Source organism: Phocoena sinus, chromosome 20 (assembly GCF_008692025.1).
Source record: "Phocoena sinus isolate mPhoSin1 chromosome 20, mPhoSin1.pri, whole genome shotgun sequence".
Classification (NCBI taxonomy): Eukaryota; Metazoa; Chordata; class Mammalia; order Artiodactyla; family Phocoenidae; genus Phocoena; species Phocoena sinus.
The window spans coordinates 40633898-40659556 of NC_045782.1; the positions used below are offsets into that span (position 1 = coordinate 40633898).

The window sequence follows — 25659 nt, forward strand, 5'->3', positions numbered from 1 at the left end:
CTGACAGCTTAAAACCCTCTAACAGCTTCCCACTGTGTCGAGAGCGGAGATTCCAGTCCCTGCGACAATGGCTACAAGGCCCTGCGTGATCTGGCTCCTGCCAAGTTCTCCATCTTGCTCACTAGGCTTCAGCCTCCTACATTCTAGCAGTTCCTAAACATCCCTAAGCTCCTGTCAACCTCAACTTTACCTCCTGCTGGTCCCTCTAACCAAGCACCCTTTGCTGGCGCCTTGTTCTTCAGATTTCAGCTTAAATTACATCTCAGGAGCCATCCCAGAATATTCTCTTTAGAGCAGTACACGTACCTCCCCACAGTAAGCATAAACAACTACTTTAAGCTACGAGACAGACCAGAACGGGGGCCAGATCAGAAGAAGCAGCCACCACTTTAGTCCCTCCACTGAAGACTAACTGTTGCAGTCAGCATCAGGATTAGCTGGGAGAAAGGGAAGAGAGGTTGGTTAAGAAGTCACTAGAGAATTGCCTTACCTTGCCAGTTCAGGAACTTAGTTTTTTAGTCTTTTCAACAAAACTGGAAATTTGGGAGGCCACAATCTGACCTACCTTGGTCCTAGCTGCCAAAGTCTGCTCTGGAGAAACCTGGGGGAGGGCCCCGGTGCTGTTCAAGCTGGAACCCGGTAAACCCTCCTCCCCAGCTCCTCCCATGTTCTTTACTGGCCCCTCATCCTTTTTCCAAACTTGACTTCAAGCTTTCCTCAAAACTCAAGTCAGCCTGGACCACTCTTCATCTTGGCTCAGGCAACTCATCCAGTTATTAAACTGATGACTTTCAAAACTCTACCTTCAGTCTTACCTTGATGGCTGGATGCTAGGGAATAATACATTATCCTTGCCTTAGGGCCTCAAAATTCCTCATCAGACCATTTAAGATAAACCCAAATAACTATAATGCAGGTTATACATGCCACATGGTATGAGTGATATAAACAAATTGTAGGAATCCCTTTCCATTTTCACTGTCAAAGATGGCTTCACAGGTGGCACTGAAGCAAGATATTGTACGAAAAGACAGAGAAGATAAAATAAAATAGAACAGATTATTGAGCTTGGAAGTAATCTTAGAGATCACCTAGCCCCCATACATTTTACATGTATCAATTCTAAGGTGCCAACTGATTAAAGAGTGCTCTCTGTGGGCTGGGGATGAGGGAACTGGTGGGCAAGTTTCTTTTGACATGGTGAAGCACGCTGCATTTTCAGAAATGCAAGGGTCAGGGAGAAGGGTGTTAACATCTAGAGGATATGAAAGATGTCAAAAATGTTTTGGGGGGTGGTAGATGGAAAATATTTGCCTTGCTTTCTCATTGTCCTGTAACAAGCCATGTAAGGCTTTTATAATAAAGAACAAACCCATTCTGAAACTTCATTGCCCAGCAGCAGTCTATCACCAGTGGATGGCAGCCCAACAGCACCCCTTTTTCACCTGTAAAGTACTTCATGCCGTCATGTTAAACCCCTGAAGTCTAGGCAGTACATGACGATTTCACGTTTCTTAAAGGGGAACGTTCTGGCACCGGCGGCCTCCAGCAGGGATGGGAAAGCAAATCTGCCATGTAAACAATGACTATCCTCCAACCCAGATGACCAATCCCAGTTCCCAAACTCTTGTCCCCAGCCTGTCCCCTCAACACATCCCGTATAATGCGGCTTCTAAGCTTCTAGTATTACACATTCTCAGCATCCTCCACATCAGCAGGACAGTAGATTCTATCTCTGTGCATGACTGAAAGCCCTCTACCTCTTCCTTTACCAGTATGCCTTATGGGAAAACAGATTTTTGACACACACATTCTTACCTTCAAAAAGGTCAAGGAGGGCTTCCCTGGTGGCACAGTGGTTGGGAATCTGCCTGCCAATGCAGGGGACGCGGGTTCGAGCCCTGGTCCAGGAGGATCCCACATGCCGCAGAGCAACTAAGCCCGTGCACCACAGCTGCTGAGCCTGCGCTCTGGAGCCCGCGAGCCACAACTACTGAAGCCCGCACGCCTGGAGCCCGTGCTCCGCAACGGGAGGCCACGCAATGAGAAGCCCGTACACCGCAATGAGGAGTGGCCCCCACTCGCCGCAGCTGGAGAGGGCCCACGCCCAGCAACAAGGACCCAACTCAGCCAAAAATAAATAAATAAAATTAATTATTTAAAAAAAAAATGTCAAGGAGCCTTTACCGTGAATCAGTGGTTCCTAGGCTGCAGCCCCTTAACCAATATTGAAGTGCTTGAGCAATATTCAATACACCAAACATGAATCAGCAATGAGCTGTTCAGACTTACAACAGCACAGATTCAGTATCAACTCACCGTGGTAAGGCTGTTTCACCATACTGACCAGACGCTCTAAATAGCAGTAAACCCAAAGGCATGTATGTGGTAGTGCGGTGGTGACCGGGTGCTGGGGTGTAAAGGTATGTGTGTTTCAGGAGAAAGGAGAATGCTTCAAAACTAAGGAAACACTGCAAAACCCCCTGTACGTGTTCCACCATAGATGCAAGCCCTCTGCACCACATTCAATAGTTCAATGTTCTTTCCATCCAGGGCACAACTCCTGCCCCTCTCACCAAGCTCCTCTGTGTTCCACCCCAAACCTGGCTAACAAAGTGAACAATACACATACCATCAGTTCGTGAAGTCACAGGGAAGCACTAGGAGCCCACAAGTGCATAAAGCCTGGGGTTTGTTCCAGCACTGCCACTGTGGGCAGTGGCAGTATTCCAAACAAGTCACTTAGCCCTGGTGGAACCCACTCACCTTCTGTAAAATGAGTGGTTTTCAAATTATAATCAAAGAAACTTCTCAGAGACTTCAGGGAAGAGGTAGGGATGAGATCTGTAAGAGACTGAGAGGGCAGGGCTCCGAGGCCCCCTATCTCTCTGCCCAAATGTTTTACATATTAGCCTCACTTAAAATGGCATCTAAACAAAGACTTCTAAAACAAAGCTGGAGCTTCTGAAAACCAAGTAATTCAATCTCATCTCCAGATTTAACCACCCCAGGACCAAGCTAACATGTATACTAACATTTACAGAGTACCTTCTAAGTATTAAGCATTTTAAATATCTTGTTTAACCCTTCACATCAGTTCTAGGAGACGAGCATTAGTTTCATGTTTACAGGTGAGGAAACTAAAGCTTGGACAAATAAAATGACTTATCCACAGTCACAAAGGGAGGAAATGGAAGTGTGAGAATTTGAAGCTAACTATTTATGTCTCCAAAGCCTTTGTTCTTCCTTCCACACTGCATGTCTTTCCCACCATACTAACTCCACCTCTTGAATTGCTCAAAGTTCCCCCACACCATTTCATGAAATAAAACCAAAGAGTCAAAAGTGCTTCCTACCAGAAACAGTTGGTACCCACTGTCTCCCATTCACAGACCTAGAGACCAATGGGGAGAAAGTGATGATGTGGGACACGTGACACAGAGCTTCCTTCCAGGACTGACATTTCCCATTAACCACGTTCACTTCTTTAATCACATCTCTCCGGTTTTCTAGACCTTGCAAGGGCGCCTCTCTTCTCCCTCTTTTATCTTCTCCAGAAGTCTACATTTCCACGCGGACTAAATCAAAGGCTTGGTACTTTAAATCAAGTTTTGGCCAATGGCAGCTGATATGAAAGTATACTTCTCAGTCTTCTCTCATTTTTCCTCCAACCAGTCCTGTAACAGATGGTCTCATGTATGTACCCACCCCCTTTATTTCTTCTACTCCACTTACATGCAGCTCCCAACCCTGGATCCCCTTCTTAACTTATATACCTGGCACTGTTTTCTAGATGAGTTCTCAGTGGTAGAAGGAGAGAGGGTAAAGAGTAGAAAGCCAGAGAGTTTAAAGGGAAAGCTTAAACCAAACACACACATCCTCAGACCCCTCCCTCTGGGGCCTCTAAAGCACGCACAAACCCGAGACATGAGTGATGGTTAAAAAAATTTGGGTTTTATTGTTTTTGCTAAACAATACTAAAAAAAAAAAAATTTCATTTTGAAGGCAGGGCTTGAATTATTTAATTTTGATCCATTTATTTAATTAAAAAAAAAAGGAAGGGGAAAGAGATCATGGCCAAAGCAATAGTAGTTAACCCCCACCCGACCCCCAAAGCTCTAGCCCGTCACATGAGCATCACCCACCTCCCACGCCACAGTGCCTGATATTCAGATGGTGGCACACTCTACCCACTGGACCGCCTTGCAAGCACAGAGGCAGTGGGTGCCAGTTTAACTCTCAGCAGGTTAGTCAAACCAGACAAACCGGTGGGCTAAAGTCCAGAAATTCTTCCCAGGTTTTCTGCCCATCGGCTGAGCACATACAAACTGTCATAAGCTTGTAAAACTTAAGGGGGGTTAGGGAAGGGCGTAAGAGCAGGAGGTTGGCAGAAGAGAAATGATAGGTCACCCAAGCTTTCTCCTGGGCTAGTGGCTCTGGATACAGAGTTAAAGAGAGGTCGGAATAGGCAGACTCCAGGTTTCTCATGAAAGAAAACCATCCTTCGAGAAGGAGCTGAGATGTGCCGTGCAAAATAGTTCTTCCTGCAGAGGGCACGGAGAAAGGGCAGTGGACGCTCCCATCTAGGAGACAGGAGAGCGGTGAGGAAGTTCTTCTAGTACCGTGGAGTAAGACAAAGGCAGAGGGAGAATCCTGAGGTTTTTGCCAAGTGGGAGACCGGTGCACATACAGTCAAAGACTAAAACGCTACCAGGAACCCTCAAAGCCAGATCCCGTCTGCATACACTGGCTCTACAAAGTGCTGCAGGAGATTCTTGCTGTGAACTAAGTCAAGTTAGTTGCCTGGCTATGGGTGGTAGGGAGGACAATACACTTTTATTTTCAGAGGGATGAGGTGGGAAGAGTGGCCATGATCTAGTAAAAAGAGACCTGCAAGAAGCAGAAAATATTTAGAGAACATTTTAATATATATTTTCATATATATATTTAAAGTTAAGAAAAATAAAACTAATTCAAGCCATGCCCTGTGCAAAAAAAGAAAAACAAAACAAAAACAAAAAAAAAAAAAAAGAAAAATTTAAAGTGAGACCTCTGTCTGCTGCTCTAGTCTCAACTTAAGTATCACAGTCAGCTTGTTACTTTTATTTTGGAAGAGAAGATGTAAAAGTTTCTTTCAATCACTCAGAAGGCAAGTGTAGCCACTTATAAAAACAGAATGGCAGAGACAGACTGGGAAAGGAAAGTCAGAGGTGAAAGGGCAGAGCAGGAAAGGAATTTTCAAAAATAAAATTAACAAGGTGACTGTTCCAGAAGGGGGCTGTGAAAAGGACATGGTGGACCAAAGTCTGTTAGTCAAGTAATGATTCAACTTTTAAATTATTCTCTTGTTCTTTTCTGTTGGGTGTTTTGTTTGTTCAAGTCTAAGATTTGGAAATGCTGACCCTTTGTTGACAAGAGCCAACAGGAAATATAGAATCCCTTCCCTCCCCCGGCCTGCCTCCGCTGAAGCCACCACCATCGCCTCCTTGGCTGGATGCTGGAAGAGTCCTCTGTGTGTGTGGACTCAGGATGACAGGGCAGCCTCCTTCTGTGGTTGCTGGGCTTGTGAACGCTGCAGTATCTTTTGGCTTTCCACGTCTCTAAAATGTTTTTCAACCTGAAAGAGACCAGTCAGCCTAGATCAGAAAAAGAGATGGGCACACAAGGCCTCCCAAACAGTTCACTCTAGACGTCAACAGCCCGTCCTGGCTGTCTAGCTCGTGGATTATTCAGCACCTTTGCCCTTGCTGTCTGTTGGCCTTCCCAACAAGATAGCTGGGGCGGTCCTCTTGTTTCAGCCACATTTTTTTGCAGCTTCAGCTAAGACTGTCTAAAAGAAGGGGAATCTATAAAGTAGAGTATGAAGGGAGATTATTATGACCCAAACTCCCTCTCCCCTCCTTACACAAGTGCAGAATGAAAAGCTGGTGGGGAATTACAGTCTTAAAACTTTTTACATCCACAATGTTGGTCTCTCAATGCTCAGTTTGTTTTTACAAATGCTGCAACTCAATCTAGAAAGTCAGATGACACATGAAGGGTCACAGACTCCAACGGCCACTGATGTACACCAAACAGCCCTTCTCGAGAAGAACCCTGCCTGGGTTCAGACGCAATATCATGGGATGGTCTGGATAATTCCAAAAAGCCACACTGCAGAGGACACGGGGTTGACCACTCGCTTTATTCTGCACCGCCCAGTGGTTCCACACCCCCCAAGTGTCCAAGCCATGGCTGCAGAGCACCATGGTGCAGGGAGGCAGGGTGAGCAGGCAGGGCTGCTCGCAGGCTGTGTCAAAAGGGGCAGGGACTGTGGCGTAATGTCTTGCCCTGAGGCTGGGGGGAGAAGGCTGAGGAATCATCCTCTCCCTAAGGTTTCACGGCTCCTTTACTTACTATTTTGCGTACATGGCTCAGTGCACTCCCCTCTTTGCCTTTACAGTTTTCCACTTGATATGGGGGTGTAATAACAACTTCTTCCATGACTACGATGTTTTTTTCCTGCCATTTACAGTCTTTAATGCTGGAAGGAGAAGAGAGCAGGTGAAAGTTACCTTTTGCGGGGCATCCCACACCTCCTGCCTGATGAATAAATAACTCCAGAAAGCTAACCCCAAGTTCCTAGCTCACCACTCAGCCAATAACTGGTTGCCATCAGCCCACAGGGAGAAGTAGCCAAGAAACATTTCCTGGGCACCACTGGCTAGGAAAAGCAATGAAACCAAATGCACACTTATTCCAAGGATGGTCCAGAAGAGTTACTCTGAAGCATTAGGGACCTGAAAACCCACAGAAAACTTGGTGGCAGCCTCAGAAGTCCAAACTAATTTGACTTACAAATAAATAGCTAGGCTCAGGCCACTAGATTCAATTTAAATAGCAGCCTAGGGCAGGGGTTGGCAAATTTTTTCTGTAAAGGGTCGGACAGCAAGTATTTCTGGCTTTGCAGGCCATACAATCTCTGTCACAACTACTCTGCTGCTGTACCTCAAAAGCAGTCACAGATGATACATAAACAAATGAGTAGATCTGGCCCACTGGCTGCAGTTTGCCAACCTTTGGCCTAGGGGGAAATGGTACCTTTAAAAAGACAGAAAAAACTCCCCATCTTATTGCAATCTGTACTCTGCTCCCCACCACCCGAAATGATAGCTGCTCCTCAAACTGGCCCTTCTCAATTATAAGACAGCTGGGTAACTTGCCAGACTGGGAAAATCCATCCCAGTTCACACTTGGGGGAACCTAGGGCAGCTGCCACTGCTAAGAGAGTTCCTTCACATACCTGTAAACGCTTAGATACTCACACCATGGCCTCAAACAGCTCTGATGCCAGCTACCATCTGTGCACCAGACTCAGGTGGTTAAATAGGGTAACAGAAGGCAGCAGGAGGAAGGGGGAGTGTCAAATGTTTCCGTTTTTCAGCAGCTAGGGAAGCTAGTGGAGAGTCAAATGACTTCTGCTGTGACAAAATGTCTTTTATGAGGTGGTAATAAGGTGGCCTTCTGCTCTCCCTAACTCCCTATGTTCACCCCAATATATAATTGGGAAGAGGGAGACAGATATAACTTTCCCTTAATAAAACTGCGTCAGCTTTTAGAGAAAGGTACAAGATCAAAATAATAAAAGAGAAAGAAATCACTAGTTCTAAATTATGGAATACTAGGTCCGGAAGGGACCCTTAGGGATACTCTAATCCAAAACTAAGTTCTACAGATGAAGAAACTGAAGCCCAGAGCAGACAACTTGTTGGAGATTACACCATTCTACCATATAGAAAGGCAACAAGCACCGCACCCCTGGAAGCCGAAGTACTGCTAACACACTACCCAGCTTCCCTTGTGACATTCATAAACACAACTACCCCAAAATCATCCACCAGACAGCACAGCCAGGCAGCATCACCCCCGGGGCAAGGGACCCCTATGCTCCCCCCAACTCACGTCTTGTGTATGGTCTGGAAGAGCTGCTGGCCCTCTAGGGAGACACCAGCGCTGATTGCATAGGCCTGGCTCAGCTTCTCCTCCTTCTCTGTCCGTGCTTTGCTGGCAAGCTAGGGTGGGGGAAAGGAAAGAGACTCAGAAAAGCGTTCACCTTCATCCTTCCTTCAGGACCTAAGTTGAGGAAAAGGTGCTGGAAAAGACTGATTTGGGTAGATTCAGTTTTCTCAGAGATCAAAAGTGAAACAAACAAAAACATACACAATATACCTCAACAGTTTCTGCTATTCCTGGCAAACACGCGTTCCTTCCAGTACTTACTGAATGCCTACCGTGTGCCAGACATTCACTGTACTGAGCCAGAGATACAGCACAGAAGGGGGCAGGGGAGACCGACTATAAACAAAACAAACAAGACAACTTCAGACAGGGCTAAGTGCTAGGAAGAAAATAGAGCAGGACAAGGTTATAGAGTATGACTGGGGGGCGGGGGGGGGGGGCCCTACCTGATGGAAAGTGATGGTCAGACATAAAAGGTAATGCATACATTTCTACGAAAGGAAAGAATTAAGAATTTTTATCAGCTACTGTGCTAGAGCCTCAGGTTTAGAAATAAATGCCTACCACACCTTCAAAGACCAGGATTTGAAGTTCTAAAGACTCAAGCATTCTAGTACCATTATCTGTACTCACATGGGGAGCCAGGACTCCAGGAAACCTAACCGTGGATACCGTCCACCTTCAACTTGGGCTGTAGATACCATGCTCTTTAAAAAAAAGGAATGCTCTGCATTCTACCGCGTGTCTGTTCCTTAACTGCCCTCTAGTGGAACAACCATAAACTGATCAAGAATTGTAGTAAAATCTAGTAGGTCAACTCAAATCTAGTAAATCGCTCCCAGCAGGGGTGGGTATCCTGTCTATCCCTACTGCCCCTCTAATACATTTCTGGTTGCTAGACTACAGAAGTACAAATTCAAGTGGAAGACAAGACAAGTACGCTGATGGTTTACACGAGAGGCAGATAATGCATCTGAAAGTCAAACAAACGACTCGGAGATTTTCAGATCCACGAACAAGAACATGTACTTAGTATACTGACGCTGCAGCATGCTAAAGACATACGCACAAACACACACATGAGAACACCCAACCTGTCCCCAAATGCCAGCTCCTTAGATGCAAAGAGAGATCATACCTCCAGCACATTCCCAAAGTACCTAGATGCTTGGAATTCTTAAACATTCATATTCTGCTTTAACAGTGACCTTTCAAACCATAAGCCAAACATAGTTCTACAGCGGGAAAAATAAGCGAAGTGTCTAACTTGGAAAATGAAGCACTTTCTTAAGTGTGGGTTTGACTATGAAGAAGAGAAAAGGAGGCCTTCAATCAGGTTAGAGTAACTGAGGAGTCTCAACTGTCTCTGAGTTTCAAAGACTGTCTGAGGGAGGAGGGGGTATGAGCACAGCTCATACATGCTGTCACTTCGGACTCCCTAGGTAAAAGGGGGAAGAAAGGCCAAAACTCTGCAGTGATTTAAAGCCAGAGCTCCCTTTTCACTTGGTCCCCAGGACATGGAAAGAGACAAATACAGCAGCAGTATATAAATGATCTTTCAAGCCAGGTTCTGCCATTGTGGCCCCACCAGGCTCCAACTTTACAGAGAAGGAAATGCACAGGGCTGACTCCCCCGAGCACTGGCAATCCCAACTGCAGCAAGGAAGCCTCGTGGCTTGAAAGCACTCAGTTTCTATGGAACGAGAACTGCTAAGGGTGTGTTTTAAGCAGTAACAAGCAAAGCTTACTTGGTCACCAAGAAAACCCTAGTAACAAGGAGTTTCCTTGAGTCTCACTTTCCAAACAATCCTGAAGAAAATCTGAAGTCTCCAAGGAAAGAAGGGGAAACTGGAGGGAAGCAGAGCTCCCTTGGATTAACCAAGCTCCTGCAGAGCTCCTGAGAAGTGGCTAGTGGTCAGGCAGATGTCTACCCCATGAGCAGGCAGAAGGGTCTCACTTTGAGGTCTTTTTAAAAATATTTATCCCTGAAGACCAAAAACATCTCCCAATGTTGGGTCAGACAAAGCTGCTTCTATAAAGCTTATGTTGCCTAGATAGTAACAGCACCCATTCAAGAAGACAAGAGTTGGCTCAGAAAAAGCAGGCATCCATGCAGAATATTTAAGAATGGAACTGACAAATTAAGCTGGGGTTGGGGAGGGGCAGGAAGGCTGGAAGAAGAACCACTTTTGAATTTCTGCCAGAGGCAGAGTAAAATGGATATAAATCTCAGCCACAAGTGATTTGTTTAGACAGCCTGAGTCAAATCAACACAATGATTATAGAACAATGATTTCAAAATACACCCTAGCCACTCCCACCCCCGACCTCCGCCAAATACCTGTTGTACAATCTCTTCTAAAGGGTCTGAAAGCAAAGGAGAATGGACTAGATGACTCTCCATCTCAACCCATAGTGCAGACTGATCCCAAATGCTAAATGATACAAGGGAGAGCCTTGGAAAAGTCAGCAGAAGTCAGTGTAAGCTGACTATTTCAATTTGCCCCAATAGCCTCAACTACTCTACCTGTACCTGCAATTGTGCTTTGGGGATTTGGATTCACAGCAAACCCTGAAGCCTCCAGCTGCCAGTTTATGAACTGTATTTTCATGGCTATCTGAAAATGCTTAAACCTGATATTCAGCTACACAGATCTGCTTTCACTAAGAAGCTGTATAAATGGGGTAGATTTCTGCCACAGAGAACTGCATCAATTAGGCAGGAGGAAGATTACCTTCACAAAAAGAATCTAGAAATGTTTCTTCTCAAAATTGGGGTGAGAAGGGAAGGGAGATTACCCTGCTCTTTTCACACATGTTCCTGAAAACCCATAACAAATATGGATAAGCCTCCTTTTGTAAAGCAAGTGACTATCACTCTACCCTCAAGTTAGCTGTAGCTCTACATTTCCCCACATCGTATTTTTGTAAACTAATGCATATCTATAAATGGTCCAGTTACTCCAAGTTCATAAGTTTATGGTTACTGTCAAATCGCCAGACAGAACCAATAAAAGCTGTCCCCAATAGAGAAGGTGTAGGGTGTGCCTTTTAGGCTTCGGAGGGTCATCAGGACTGCAGTTTTTAAATTCAGTAACTATCACCATACTACATTCATTTTCAATGCAAGCATGCTAACTGCTGGCCTCTCTTCCAATCAAAACTGAAGCACTAACTGGTTAAAATCATAAAGAATGTTAAAGGCACCAACTTTAAGAATACACTGGGTTCAGGCAAACTGAGAAGCACAAGCCTACAAATACATGTTACTAATGACATGTGACCTAATTGAAATAACTGCACAAGACAACCTGCATTCATCTACCCCTCCTTTTATTTTGCACAATTCCCTGTGAAAACATTCATTCCTTGTCTACTGACCAGTTCTTCCTCTCTTGGCCATTTTATATATAGCATCTTGATGTGGGCAAAACAAAGAAAAGTGCATGAACGTGACTCCAAAGCACATCAATATTAAAAGGCTTCTCGTCACGCCCGCTGCTGGGTAACCCTCGAGTGAGTGAATCAGTGAACAGCGGCAACACATCTCTCCTCCTGCACTCAGTGACATGGAGAAGAGGAAGCAGCCACAACAACATAATCCAAGCATCTTGTTATAACCTCATCTTGTTACTTGGTAACCAGCTAGGCCATCTTATATCCACATACCCAGACCAGGAAAGCACAGGTGCTGTGAGGAATCCAGAGGGATTCCTACTGCAAGTATTTAACAGGCTGTGACAGCTGATCCAACAAGGGAAGCAAAGTCCAGAGAGGAACCTGCTGGATGTGACCTACTGACTCCACTGAGCCACTCTTGGTTTGTCTTCCCTCTGTATTCGGGCCTTCCAACCAGCTGCCCTCACTGAGGGGTTAGGCGGCACTGCAGCTGCTGCTCAGAACTGGCAGTGCTGCCTGCAAGGCCTGATGGAGGCTGAGGGACGGCAGACCAAAGCAGCCAAGAACCACCGTCATCTTAAGGGCCCACGCTTGCTCCTGCTGTTTCAATTCTGGGGTGCACTCCTGGAAAGCCCTCATTCTTGGCTAGCAACAAGGCTCAAAAATACTTCTTCTGGGGCTTCCCTGGTGGCGCAGTGGTTAAGAAATCACCTGCCAATGCAGGGGACACGGGTTCGAGCCCTGGTCCGGGAAGATCCCACATGCCGCGGAGCCACTAAGCCCGTGCGCCACAACTGCTGAGCCTGTGCTCTACAGCCCGTGAGCCACAACTACTGAACCCGCATGCCTAGAGCCCGTGCTCCGCAGCAAGAGAAGCCACTGCACTGAGAAGCCCAGGCACAGCAACGAGGAGCTGCCCCCGCTCACTGCAACTAGAGAAAGCCCGCGCACAGCAGCGAACACCCAACGCAACCAAAAATAAATACATAATATAAATAAATTTTTAAAAAAGTAACCTGAGATAGATGAATAATATGAAAACCCCAAAATAACCCAAATATTCATCAATATGAGATTCATTAAATAAAGTTATTTTAAAAAATATATACATTTCTTCCAACTATCAATATCCCCAAGTCTTCCTGCTCCCTGGCTGAAAGCTCCTGTCTGAAAGTTTCTAATAAAATACTGTTCTTTACAACCTCAGATAGCTGGGAACTCAAATAGAGAACCCTGCTTGAAGTCATGTCCCAGAATACATAACAATGAACCAAAACACTGAGTCAAACAGGGGAACAGTAGAGTCCAAGAGGCCTGGCAGTGAACACTAAAATCCTAAGAGCTAATTTGTTGAGTGAGAAATTACTCCACGCAATGCACGGAACAACACGCTTTACATGTATTAAATGTTTAATCTTCCCAACAATTCTGTGAAATAGGGACTAAAATCACTCCAACTTAACAGATGGACTTGCCCAAGTTTACCAAGTCACAAGTGGGAGAGTCTGGATTTGAACCCAGACAGTCTGACTCCAGAGCTTGCATTCTGAACTCTGCACTATACTCAAATAGTTCCACCTAAGAGAAATGTTGAAAATACACTTATAAATTTGAATGTAAAAGAAAATGTTTTATAAAAGAGAAAACGTTTTAAGCCTCAGCTGCCATCTTCTTTTTATCAGTGAATTCTGACATTTCCATCAATGTCCTCTGTACAGAACACAATTGTCTGCCTTTTAATGAAGGGCCTCTGTTTTCTGAAAAGGGTCCCAGTCTCACCCCAAACCTCAAGGACATCCTTTATTTCTTTGGTTGAAGGTAATTCATGGGAATGCATTTAAGAAAACAGATCCTATGTGAGAAAGCATTTCAGGCCGATAATAATGGGTATTCCCTGAACCCATCATTTTCTGATGTGCCAAGACTAGAGAAGGTAAGTCAAGCAAGTCTTCTGCACTAGAAAGTTAAGGTACATTGAGAGTGCTGAGCTCTGATGAAAAACACCGTGCAGCAATTAAAACTCCAATAAAGATGTTTAAAAAAAAAAGGAAAAACACCCTTGCAAATCCAGGGGCCACAGTGCCACCTCAGTCTCCAGGCTCTGACCACCATATTGCTGTCGTACAATACAGGCCAGCCTCAAGTCAGTCAGTACACGCTATAAGCAAAGTTTTATACTTCACCTGGCTTAGAATAAAAACTAGTTGCCAGCAAAGTCAATAGTTTTTCTTAGTTATTTGTAATTATGTCAACAAACACTATTCATAGCTACAAAAGACAGCTAAACCTCCTGGACACCAACAGAGTAACTTCCTAGTCCCAAGACCCTGACACCAGCACTGCTGTGGAACCTCCACAGGACTCTGCCAGGAAAAAAAACTGGCGCAGATATAAACTGAAACTTGACCTCAGCAACCTATCTGTGAGAGTACACGCTCAAATTAGCCATCTCACACATGGCCGTGAGGAGTAAGGGAGATAACGTGGGTGAAAGCACTAGGTGCGTTGTAAAGCACTGTACAAATATCAGCTGTTAACATTGTTATTATTATAACATCATTATTATTAGCACAGAGAAGGTGGCTGTGGGTTATTTCAAAAAAATTCATATAATCCAACCTTCCTTTAGCCAATGAGCTCAGGGCTCTCTCTCTTCTGCTTTCTGTAAGAGCTGCTAGAGAGGCTATAAATCCTTAACAGAATAACTTCCAAAATATAACTGGAACAGTAAGTTGGAAAATGCACTTTATGTGTCAAAATGGGGGCTTTTGGCAATAAAGAGTTTTAGAATAAAGAGTTGATTTTATTCAGAGATAGTGAAAGAACCATGTGCTGTCGTTTCCTGGGCTCTGAAGAGGGCAGAAAAAGAAAAGTAAAAATGAAAAGCCACCCCCTTGCCACCCCACCCCAAACAAAAGAGATTCCAGATCAAAGCCCTACCTACCACTCACTAGCTACATGAATCTGAGCAAGATGCATAGCCTCTCTTGAGCCTTAGTCCATTCATGGGGGCCCGTCCTAAAGGGTTGTTATTGGGGTTCAGTAAGATACACATCTAACACCAATACTGGCACTTAACTAGTCCCTTCCTTCATTTCTAAGAACTGCCACCAGTTTAGCTCACTGACAGAACAGCAAAAGTTTCTAAAATTGCAAAGATGGACAAACTGAAGTCAATCCAAATCAGCTTGATTCCATTTAACTTCCCTCCCTTTACCTAATGAATTGTGATTTATTCTTCAAGACCCTACTCCACTGTTACATCTGAGAAGGCTTTCCTAAAATGTTCACTACTCTAAGCCAAGGATTGGCAAACTACAGCCTGTGGGCCAAATTCAGACAACCACCTGTTTTAGTTAAGTTTTATTGGAACGACCACGACCATTTGTTTACATATCACCCACGGCTGCTTTTGCGGCAAAGGCAAAGTTGATAGTTGTGACAGAGAATGTATAGCCCACAAAGCCTAAAATATTTACTATTGGGCCCTTCATTGAAAAGGTTTGCTGCCCCCCCTGCAAAAAGTTAAATGCTGCTGTCTCTCACCACTCCCAAACATGAGATTTTTGAGGGCAAAAGCAATACCTTAATCATCCTGACATTCCCAGCACCAGGAAGGGAGGGGGAGAGAGAGGGAAGTCAGATCAAAGGAAAAGAAACCTTGACTATTAGAGATTCACAGAACAGTTCCCAATGGTTAAGTGGCTAACACACAGTCATACAACAATTCATTAGCAGCCCAGCTGTGAAAAGAACCCAGTTCTTCAAACTCCCCACATTCTACCACACTATACTGTTAACTTTTGGCATGGTATATAGATCCTTTAACTTTCTAGTTCATGTACAATTTGCTTCTCTCTCCAGGGTAGTTTCTGGTATTTATCTAAGCTAGCCTTAAATTCCAATGCTAGAACTTGACTGCACCACTTGTTTTTTTCTTCCCCCCAAGCCTGATCTCTGCCAGGAAAATTAAACCAGTTAGAATACCCCTTTCTTAACACTGTAAGAGATACTACCACTGAGCTATCAGTAAAGTGCTTATTTTGAATCGTCTCTGTGTCAAAGAGATAGAATGCAGAGGTGGCTGCAACAACACACCTATGGCACATCTCTGCCAGTCACTTGGGCCGAGCAATCTGTCTTTTCATGTAGACGATTCTCCCCACACCCCTGTGATGTCAGGAAAGCCCCCTTCAGAACCAAACTCTTGACCTGAGGAGGGCTCCACCAAGTCAGCTGGCTGCCATGCACTATAGCCTGAAGTGAGTCATGAGCTCTAGCCTGGAACGCCGCACCCCCTATTATGGTTATCAGGTTGACCCCAATGTTTTAATGCCACCAAATGTGACCTCTTTCAAAGGTTAGTGATTTTTAAAATGGCAGTCAATCACCTACCTCTCTGACTTCAGCTCACACCACTCACTACTTACTGTGTCCCTGTTACTCAGCAACGATGGGTTCTTCCTCTTCACCCCACACTTGCATCTTCATGACACTTCTGTGAGGAAGCAGCTGTCTGCTCAGAGTCAGGTGCAAAACTTACTGGTGGACTCTAACCTGGGACTGTGGCCTTGACAACATATTTTAATCAAGTGAGCCAGTAGGTTACACGTAGCTTCAAGGAGCCAGAAAAATTTTATCTGACAAAAAAGTCTTGCCTTCCCTAGACAGGTTATTTTCCTTCCACTTTCACAATATGAACACATTCTACCTTTTACTAATATATACATACCTAAACATAGGGTGGCCAAGTCGCCTGATTCTACTTGGTGATAACTCCATACCTCAACACATTAGGGTCAAGATATGGTCAAGGTCTCAGCTAACAGGATACGTCCATGAACACAGGCCACAATGCAGTAGCTACCAACGACCCCAGGAATTTTCTCACACTTGAGGATTATCCCTCACATCAACAAAAAGCCGTAAGGTTATGCTAAATCTTAGCTTTCAAGCTGGTTAGAAATCAAAACAAAAACCAAGTCAGTTCTTCCCTGTGTGACATCATACCTAAAGGTAAGCAATGACAACAGTTCCTTTCAAAAGTGAACTTTGTGACTCTTCCATTTTCTCAGCCTTCCCAGGCCCTTCCACTCCCAGACCAATCTCCCAAGTATCATTTTTATCCAAAGGCAGCAAACTCATTCTTCACTACCAGGTGCTGATGAAATGCTCTTTGAATCTCTTCTTCCTGGTTCTTCTTCCATTTAATCACTCAGTGCTGGTTAGTAAGGTACAAATGGGTAATAAATACTCAAAACAGGCTGATCAATCAGTCAGTGGTAAGGGAGGTAGATGCCTTATCCGTGGAGTTCTCTTTTCCATGCTTTGTCCCTTTTCCTGCCTCCTGCACAACATACGAGCATCTCCTCCAGAAAGTCTTCTCCAAATCAGCAAAGTGAAAAGAAGACTTACATATCATTCGATGCACTGGAGGCATTTATCCAAACAAATGAATACCTAACACTTGCCTTGGCTGTCTCAGTGAGTTTCTTCCTAAGAGTCTCAGGAGTTGAAAGCACAACCTCTTAGGTTCTTTGACTGCTCACACTAACCTCCAGTACTCAGGCAAGTGTTCACTTAATTGTGCCCCTTGATAACACTGCCCTGGAAACTCATGTTAATTCTGGTCACAACAAGAGGTATCCAATATAATTTTGATTTTCCCCAGTCTTGGGTTGGCAAGTTCTGATATCTGAGTGAATGTCAGATCCAGTATCAGGAAAGACTGACATAGGAACAGTGCCAATGTTCTTGGCTGCTTCCCTTTGTCATACTGTCCCTCTCCCCCCATCCTGCTCCTACACCATAATTCAAGGAACATCAACTGGCTGCACACAGCTAATGCGGGAGAATAGGACTAACATCTGCCAGCTCTGGTCAACCTGACCGAATCCTCCAAACAACTCTATGAGATAGGCACTAACATGATCCCATCTCCACAGTGAGAAAGCTGATGCCCAGCAAGGTTAAGAGGCAGGGGAGTGACTTTAACGACTTATCCACTTGGTTCCAATGTTCTTTCTACTAGACCATTCTGCTGCTGACCACATAACACAGATGTTTCTCTTTACTCAGAAATATTACTTAGGATTATAGATATCTGCATACTCATTTCATGTCACCAACCTACTCTATAAGTTCCTTGGGTAAGCACACAGAAGCAGAAAAAACATGGGACTTTGCCATCAAAACATCAGACCTGAGTTCAAATCCCAGCTCGATCACTTACTAGTTGAACAACCTTAAGCTAGTGACTCATCCTCTCTGAGACTCAGTTTACTCTTCTGTAAGATAGTGATGGTACGCACACCATAAGGACTATTGTTAGGATTAAACGAGATGTCTACCGATTACTAGTTCAGAGGGTGGCACATAAAAATAATAGTTCCCACACTACTTGCCATATAACCTAGAACGAGTCACTTAAACTGATAAGCCTATCTTCCCATCTCTTAAACTAAAAGGAAAAGAATACACTCTAAAGATCACAAAGCACGGTTTTGAGAATGAACCAAGATGTGTCAAAGCTCTTTGTAAACTGTAAAGCCCTAGAAAAATGTAAGGTGTGGTCCCCAACAGAGCTTACCACAATGCCTTGCACAAAATAATTTTCAGTAAATGTTTGATAAACACTACATAAAAGAGAACTCTGTTAATACTGACATGTCCCAAATCATCTGAGAGCACTGCTAACTCATGGGCAATCTCTATCCCCAGAGAACAAAATGTGGAGTCAACTCAAAGGAACTTGTTAAGAAACACTTTACTTCACCCTACCATGCAGACCCTGGGCTCTCATCCTCATGCAAGATTTAAACCTTCCTCGTGACAGAAAACTAATAAGCCACATGGTGAATAACCTGAACCTCACTTATGATTGGCTTTGGTGTGCTTTTGTACTTTCACAGTCAGGAAATTCGAAACAATTTTACAGGGTACAATGTTACTGTGGAGAAGATAAAATGATATTCAAAACTTCCACCTTCTGCGACCCCACTGTCGTCTTCCAAGCTTCCTCTTACGTCTCACTGCTGTGGACAGACATAGGACATCTTAGCCTGCAGTAAAAGTGCCAACCAAAAACTGAACAAGCTCATCTCCAAGAATTGCTAGTTCATACCATCTCTAGTTGGGCTGGAATTAAATATTTCCTTTAAAAGGCCTCTATTCCATTTCCTGCTGGGTCGGAGTAAATATCCGGTTTATATCAACAGGTTTAATTAAACAGAGCACTTACTATGTCAGCAAGATGAGCCATCATGTGATGTTATCTTCCACTGCAAGTGGAGTACACAGGTAGTGCTCCCTAGACTGCAAGTATCAACAGTTTTCTTCCAGGGATTTCAAGGCACTTTAGTTCCCTTCTAAAATGCTTAAACAATCCTCCATCCTAAAAAAAAAAAAACTCAAGCTCATGCTCTTAAATGAGATGAGCTTTTCATGTCATTCAAGCAACATGTAGTTGCCCAGATTAGCTGTTTTCAGTAACAGTAAGAGCCCTCAGGAAGAATCACAAAGCATCCTCAAAGGTTGGTTTCAAGGGAAAACCAATATAGCTTATTCATAAACAACTCTACGAATGAAGAATGAATAAATGAAACCCAAAGATAGCCCTCCAACCTAATTTTAGTCTTCAGTTTCTGACTCCTTTTTCAAGACTTGGCTAGCAGGCCACAAAGCAAGAAAAGTAAAGATTTCTGGTATTCCACAACCTATTACTTCTGGCTGCTTTCTTGAAAGAGTGGGTAAACAACTAGTTTACAATAATGCTAGTAGACAACTGACCAGCAGAAAGCAAAACCCTAAAGGCAAAGATAATCCGCAAACTAATAACCAAGAACCATTTATACTTGAAGTCAAATGTAAGAAAAGAATTGCTTCTCAACAGCTCCCACTTAACAGTCCCACCCACACCACTCCAGCCCCTCTCAGATAAATGGTGGCACTTGGTGGTCATAAGAGCGGAATCCTGTATCTTTTAAATTTGAGAAAATCATCCCTCTTTCAGATAACCTTTCCTCGACTACTCACTAAAGGTTGTTGACAAACTTCTCATACCCTACAAACACTAAAGGATAACTTAGAGCCCTTTTCACCCTCAACATACCAGGCATAAACTATTTTATTTGAAACTTTTAAAATCTCTTCTGGGGACTTCCCTGATGGCACAGTGGTTAAGAATCCACCTGCCAATGCAGGGGACACGGGTTCGAGCCCTGGTCCGGGAAGATCCCACATGCCACAGAGCCACTAAGCCCTAGCACCATAACTACTGAGCCTGCACTCTAGAGCCCGCGCGCCACTACTGAGCCTGCGCTCTAGAGCCCGCGAGCCACAACTACTGAAGCCGTGCGCCTAGAGCCCGTGCTCCGCAACAAGAGAAGGCACCGCAACAAGAAGCCTGCGCACCGCAATGAAGAGTAGCCCCCGTTCACCACAACGAGAGAAAGCCCGCACGCAGCAACAAAGACCCGACGCAGCCAAAAATAAAATAAATAATCTCTTCTGCTAACAGAAGATCATCCAAAGACGACCTATACTTTAATAGGAGGACTGAGCCAGTGTTCCAAAAATCTATAAGTCTAAGAATGGGACATTCTGTACGCAACAGCCTTTAATATGAAACCCAAGACCCTTCTGAATCTGTCCTCAGACATCAGTAAAACAAAAAAGTGTGGCCCTTCCCTGGAATCTAGTAAGAAGGGAGCTCCAGATCTGAGGTAACTGCATTCTGCCAGCCTCAGTCACTCTCTTTTGTTTCAGCTGCCTGAGTGTCTCCCTGCTTTGCTGAATTGTAGCAAACACACTACATTCCCAAGAGAGGCAAGAGAATATACATTATTACAATACTCATATACAGGGAAAAAAACTTCCACCACACTAACTCAAGAGACTTAAGGCAACAGTTATGAAAATTGAGGGCCTAACTTACTCACTCAACAAGTACTTACGAAGCACCTACTCTGTGCAAGGCTCTGTATATTTAGTGATGAACAAAACAGGTATAGCTCCGATCCCCACAAAACAAATTTTGGTTAGATAGAAAAGTAAACAGATGATATACAATTATAACTACAAAAAAGCTATGAAGAGGGTAACCTTAAGTCGCAATTTGCCCAGGACACACCAATCTATACTTGGTGTAAAACAAAAGCACCACCCACCCCTTTACTCTCGAAAATGTCCCAGGTTGGACTGTAAATGATATGTCACCTTATCTCTGAAGGCTAAGGTACTGTAAGAGAGAATGGGGGCAAATCACTTTAGCCTGAATGATCAGAGAAGACTTCTTGAAAGAGGCGCCACTAAACTGAGTCCTGATGGATACGACTCCAGTCATTCTGAAAGGGTGTTCCAAGTACAGGGGACAGCAAAGGCTACAACAGGGCTTGGGGTATTACTATTATTGATCAACATGAACTTTGGCTAACAGAACTAAAGAATCAGGAAAGTTATTTGAGGGTTCCCAGAGACCAATTTGTACATCCAAGATTAAAATATCCTAAAACTCTAATTTTGTTAGACCTCGAAATTCAAACATAAAGACAAAAACAAAGCTCTAAGGCAGTGGTTTTCAAATTTTTGTAGGTCATTAATCCCTCTGAGAATCTAAAAACATATTCCAAATCTTCACCCAGGAAACATATATTCTCATGTGCACACATACACAATTTCAGGAGGTTCAGAAGCAACGTCCCTACCCAACCCTCCCAACACTGGAAGTTCACACATGGACTGCAGGTTGTGGGGAGGGGCGGGGGGCGGGGAAGCCCTCTTTCACAAAGGACAAAAGCCAGCTCTCAACTCTATTTCTCTATTTGGGCATTAAGACATTTCTTAAAATCTTCTGAAGATACCCAGGAATAAAGAGAAAAGTTAAACTGATATATTTTTTTAAAAAATATATCAAAACAAGCAATTGTAAATCACTGAAAAAAATGAAAAACAAACAATGGATAATGTATGTACCACCAAGAGTCAATGAGACTCAAATTTCCCATCATTTTGGAGAACCAGAACTGCCCTCAAGTCCTTACCTTACTAACATTGAGTGAAGCTAGGGGAGGAGGGGTTTCTGTTCGGTCATTAATTATTTCCACTTCTGAAACATACTGTAAGTTTATGAGCAAGATGTCTGCGTGGTTGGGCTTTCCACTGGAAGAGGGACATTCTGGTGAAAAAATAAAGTTAAGGAAAATAGGGGCAAGCAGAGAACTGACACATCCCAAAGGGGCATGGAAAACACAATTCACCCAAGGCTTGTGTAAAAGGTGTGCCACAAGCAAGAGAGGGAGCCTCACAAGAATCACACCTCTCCTCAGGAAGTCTCTGCCTGTCACTTTCCTGCCGCACAACCCCATAACCAAAAGATCTCAAGCTTTTCAAAGCCAGACACAATCCAAAACTGGAAGCCTCGACAGTGTTTCTGTCACCTTCTCTTTACCGGTTTTATGAAGAGGCTTAATACAGTTTTAATGCCGTTATGTATACTGTTTGTCTTGAACCTAATGAACCACACTGAAGAGCAAGTACTTTCTGTTCTTGGTATAATACTCCCTATATCCAAACAGTGCTCTTTTCTCTTTTTCAGATTTGAGATTTCCCATTTTGCACAGGAAAACTACAACACTGGAAAGGAAGCTCACTCAAGGTGACCCAGCTAGCTAACCCATTCATTCATTCATTCATTCACTCACTCACTCACTCATTCACTCATTCTCCAACCATTTCTCAAAAGCATACTGTATGTCAAATAAAGGTAGAGTAATTCTTCATTCCGAAACCCTTCCAACTAAACCACTAATGTAAAAGGTCTTACTTGGTCCAGGTATGAAGTCTTGTGTTCAAAAAACAAAAACAAAAATTTAAAAAAACCTGCAACTCTTCTTGCTGTAATTAGTTTCAAAGGACATCTTCCTAAACTACAAATCCACAACCAGTAGCTAAATGAATTAAAATACTTGCCAGTCAAAGGCAGCAGCAGACTCAGTAAGAAACTTCCTTTTGAAAGGTGCCATAAGAGATTACTTAAAAAAAAAAAAATCCAAATAAACCCACCTGTGGCTCAAATAAAAGGGGAAGGGGTGGCACATTTATTACAACCAGGTAGTATTCCATTTCCACGACTGAGTTTCCTGGAGTAATTCAGAAATCACTTCCACCCCAAAGAAAGAGACCACCTTTTCCATTCTGTTAAACACTGACACATTCAAAAGGGAAGGCTACTGCTATGGAGAAGTCAGGACTCCATGTGCTGAGCTGACAAGAGAAAACAGTTTACTCTTTCACCTGTAACCCACACGTCCATACATAAGCCCCTGAAAAACGTGGTCCTCTCTCTAGACCAGGTTTCCAATACAAACATCCCCAAAACAGCAACTTCCAAATCACGGAGAAGCCGAAAATTCAGCACTCCCTGCCCCCAGCGGCACCACGCACACACAAGCACCAGCAAAACAAGCCCCTATCCCCAGTTCTGCTACAAACTCTGTCCTGCAGTTACTCTCCCCCCAAACAGGCGAGGCCCATTTGGTCACCACCCCACCGCCCTTTCTTGGACCAAATCCCATCAGTGGACAACCCCTCCTGAACTCCATACCCTTGTACCACTCACTAGCAGTTCCTTACTCTACACACCCCTTCCCCACATGATTTTACCCGTCCCCCTCCCATCCGGGCTCCAATCACCAGCCCCCTCCCACGACCACCCCTCTCCGGATTACTGTGTCCCCTCTCCTAGCGTTCCCCCCGAAAAGCAATCAGCGTGTCAAGCCCCCCTCCACCCACCCACCCACCCTCGATCGGGGCCCAGCTCCCACAAGGGGTGGGAGACAAGGGTCCCCAAGGCGGACCGAGGGACCCACGAGAGGGGGAGGGGAGCTCAGGGCCGTGCGCATGCGCTCCGGGCGCCGCGGTAGCCGGTCGCCCCTAGGCCCGGAGAGGGCCCCAGCCACCGCCGTCGTCCCCCGCCCCCCCACGGCCGCACATACACGCCGGCCCGGCCTCGGGCTCCGCGCAGGGAAGGATACTTAAAGCCAGCATCTTGGACTGGTAGTCGAAGGCTACCACCTCGCCCTGCAGCCGCTGCTCCTGGCACGTCCGGCACGACACCTGGCTCCCAACGCTGAAGTACTCGCCCGGAGGAGCCGCCATCTTGGGAGAGCAGCCGCGGCCGGCGGCGGCGGCGGCAGCAGCGGGCGAAAGCCGGGCCCCCAGTGAGCGCCGCGCCGCGACGCACGGGGCGTGCTGACGTCACACGCTAGGGCGTGGCCTGGACTGGGTGGGGCGGGAGCCTAGGTGGATGAGGAGAAAAGAGGAAATAAAAAGGAATGTGAATAATTACGTTTGTGCGGCTGCGCCCGGTTTGTAACAGGCTTGCAAGGTCCATTTTAGAAGTTAAAGATAAATGACCTACGTGGAATGAAAACGGGAGGGAGGAGGGAACTGCAGTCTCCCTTATGTGCACACCTTGACACAAGAGTCTGATGAATGAACTCTATATTTTACAAATGAGGAATCCGAGGCCCAGAAGACTTAACCAAACTTGCTCAAAACGGTTACACCTAACTACAAAGTGGTAGTGGAAAGAACATTGGCTGTAGAGTTAGCTAAAACGGAACCGGAATTCCACTGAGTTATGTGACCTTGAGCAAATTACTAAGCCTGATTCTTTTCTTTATTCCTTCTGTATTACCACTGTTGAGCATCCAGCAACCCTTCGATGTAGGAATCAATATCCTCATTTTACAGAGGAAGTAACTAAGTCTTAGACTAAACTTTGTCCAGGATCGCACAACTAGCAAGGATCCGGTCTACCTGTTTCCAAAGACGGTGCTATTTACTGCTATGCTATATTAGATAATACCTCACAGAGTAGTTAGGAGGAGCGGGAGATAATGAGATAATGTGTACAAATGCATGGCACGTAGTAGATCCTCAATAAATGGTAGTTCCTCCGTGATCACCCATCACTGTTGGAACTCAAGATGCTTCCCCATCTCCCATCTTGCCCTCTCCTCTAGAAAACCTGGCAAAGAGCCAGAATGAGGAGCAATGGTATTGACAAAGGGAGCCTTGGGGCAGGAGTTTTGGGCCCCCCATTAATGACTGTGTAATATACGAAACAGTTTTCTTAACATGTAAGTAGGATACAGATGCATTTTCAAGCCCTACCATCACCAGTTGCCATCCCTAACCCACCTACCCTTCCACTAAAGAAATTCTAGAGCCTCATGTATGAGTAGCAACAGGCAAAGAGAGGGAGGCGAAGGGCCAGTCCTGGCACTACTTAACCTGAACAAGTTTCAAAAGTGTTTCCTTGCCTTGCAAGAGACATCAATTTCCTAAAGTTGGGCCCATATTAGTACAATCATTGTAATAGAAATAAACATACTGCTCCCTCATACTTGGGTTTTTCCAGAGAACTTTCACATCTACCCCATAACAAGTCATACATAACTGCCACTCCACCTTTTATATAACATTGTGATTATAGGTTCTCATGAATGACTGCCAGGCACTGTAAGGAAAAGCTTCCTGGAAGAAGTGGAAAAATCTGAGACCTGAAAGACAAGCAGGGAAAGAGTGGCCACGTTCTAAGCAGAGGTAACTGCAGACGTCAGGACCCCTAAAAGGAGAGAGCTTGGTGATTTCAGGGAGCATAAAGTAGCTCAGAAATATCATGAAACAGAATGTGGGACTGGGCTGGTAAAGGTTGTCTTGGCTAGAGGCCAAGCAAACTTTCAAAGACTAAGAAAATTTAGGCTTTTTCCTTGGGGCAATTGAAAAACATTTAGCAAGGGAGCAAAATGAGATTTGTATCCAGCTTCCTTTCCCCACACCCTTTTAATTAGTGAAATTACTCTCTTTCCAAGAAGAACCCAAATTAACATTCTCATTTTTACCCCTCAAAAACTCTCCAAGAACAAAGTTGCTTGAGGTAGGAAGGAACCACTTCACCAGTCTCCTCCCACCTCACCTCTGCCTCTAGGCAAGACCTCACCTAGAATTGCTGAGATTTCTATTTTCTGTGTGTTCCTCCAAGGGATTATTCCAACTTTTGTCGTGGGTGTGTGCCTCTCCTCTTCCTTTACCAACCCAGCTACTATCTCGTGGTTTACCTGCCCAGCGGGGTTCTGGAAGGCAAGATGACAAGACGACGAAAGGAGAGGGGCAAGGCAAGCACAGAACTGGGAGGAAGGGTGATTTAGACTGTGCCATGCGTAACAACTCTCAAGCCGTTAGGGATGACCCCTCAAA

The 25659-nt window shown here is 44.7% G+C and overlaps 1 protein-coding gene across 1 annotated transcript; it reads right to left on the reverse strand.

Annotated features, from left to right (window-relative positions):
* Positions 1-5209: 5209 nt before the first annotated feature.
* LSM12 (LSM12 homolog) lies at positions 5210-23693 on the reverse strand. The gene is made up of 5 exons (XM_032617039.1): positions 23430-23693; positions 21438-21571; positions 7942-8051; positions 6397-6523; positions 5210-5617 (listed from the first exon to the last, which is right to left on the reverse strand). The coding sequence occupies exons 1-5, from the start codon at positions 23551-23553 to the stop codon at positions 5525-5527; spliced, it is 588 nt and encodes a 195-aa protein (XP_032472930.1). The 5' UTR covers positions 23554-23693; the 3' UTR covers positions 5210-5524.
* Positions 23694-25659: the final 1966 nt, after the last annotated feature.

Excerpts from the sequence above, each read along its gene's own strand:
- LSM12 (XM_032617039.1), bottom strand. The coding sequence starts at position 23,553 with ATGGCGGCTCCTCCGGGCGAGTACTTCAGCGTTGGGAGCCAGGTGTCG. Across the intron at positions 6,524-7,941 it reads TTCCAGACCATACACAAGAC|CATTAAAGACTGTAAATGGC; the intron begins GTGAGTTGGGGG and ends TTCTCCTTCCAG. Across the intron at positions 5,618-6,396 it reads TGAGCCATGTACGCAAAATA|GTTGAAAAACATTTTAGAGA; the intron begins GTAAGTAAAGGA and ends GGTCTCTTTCAG.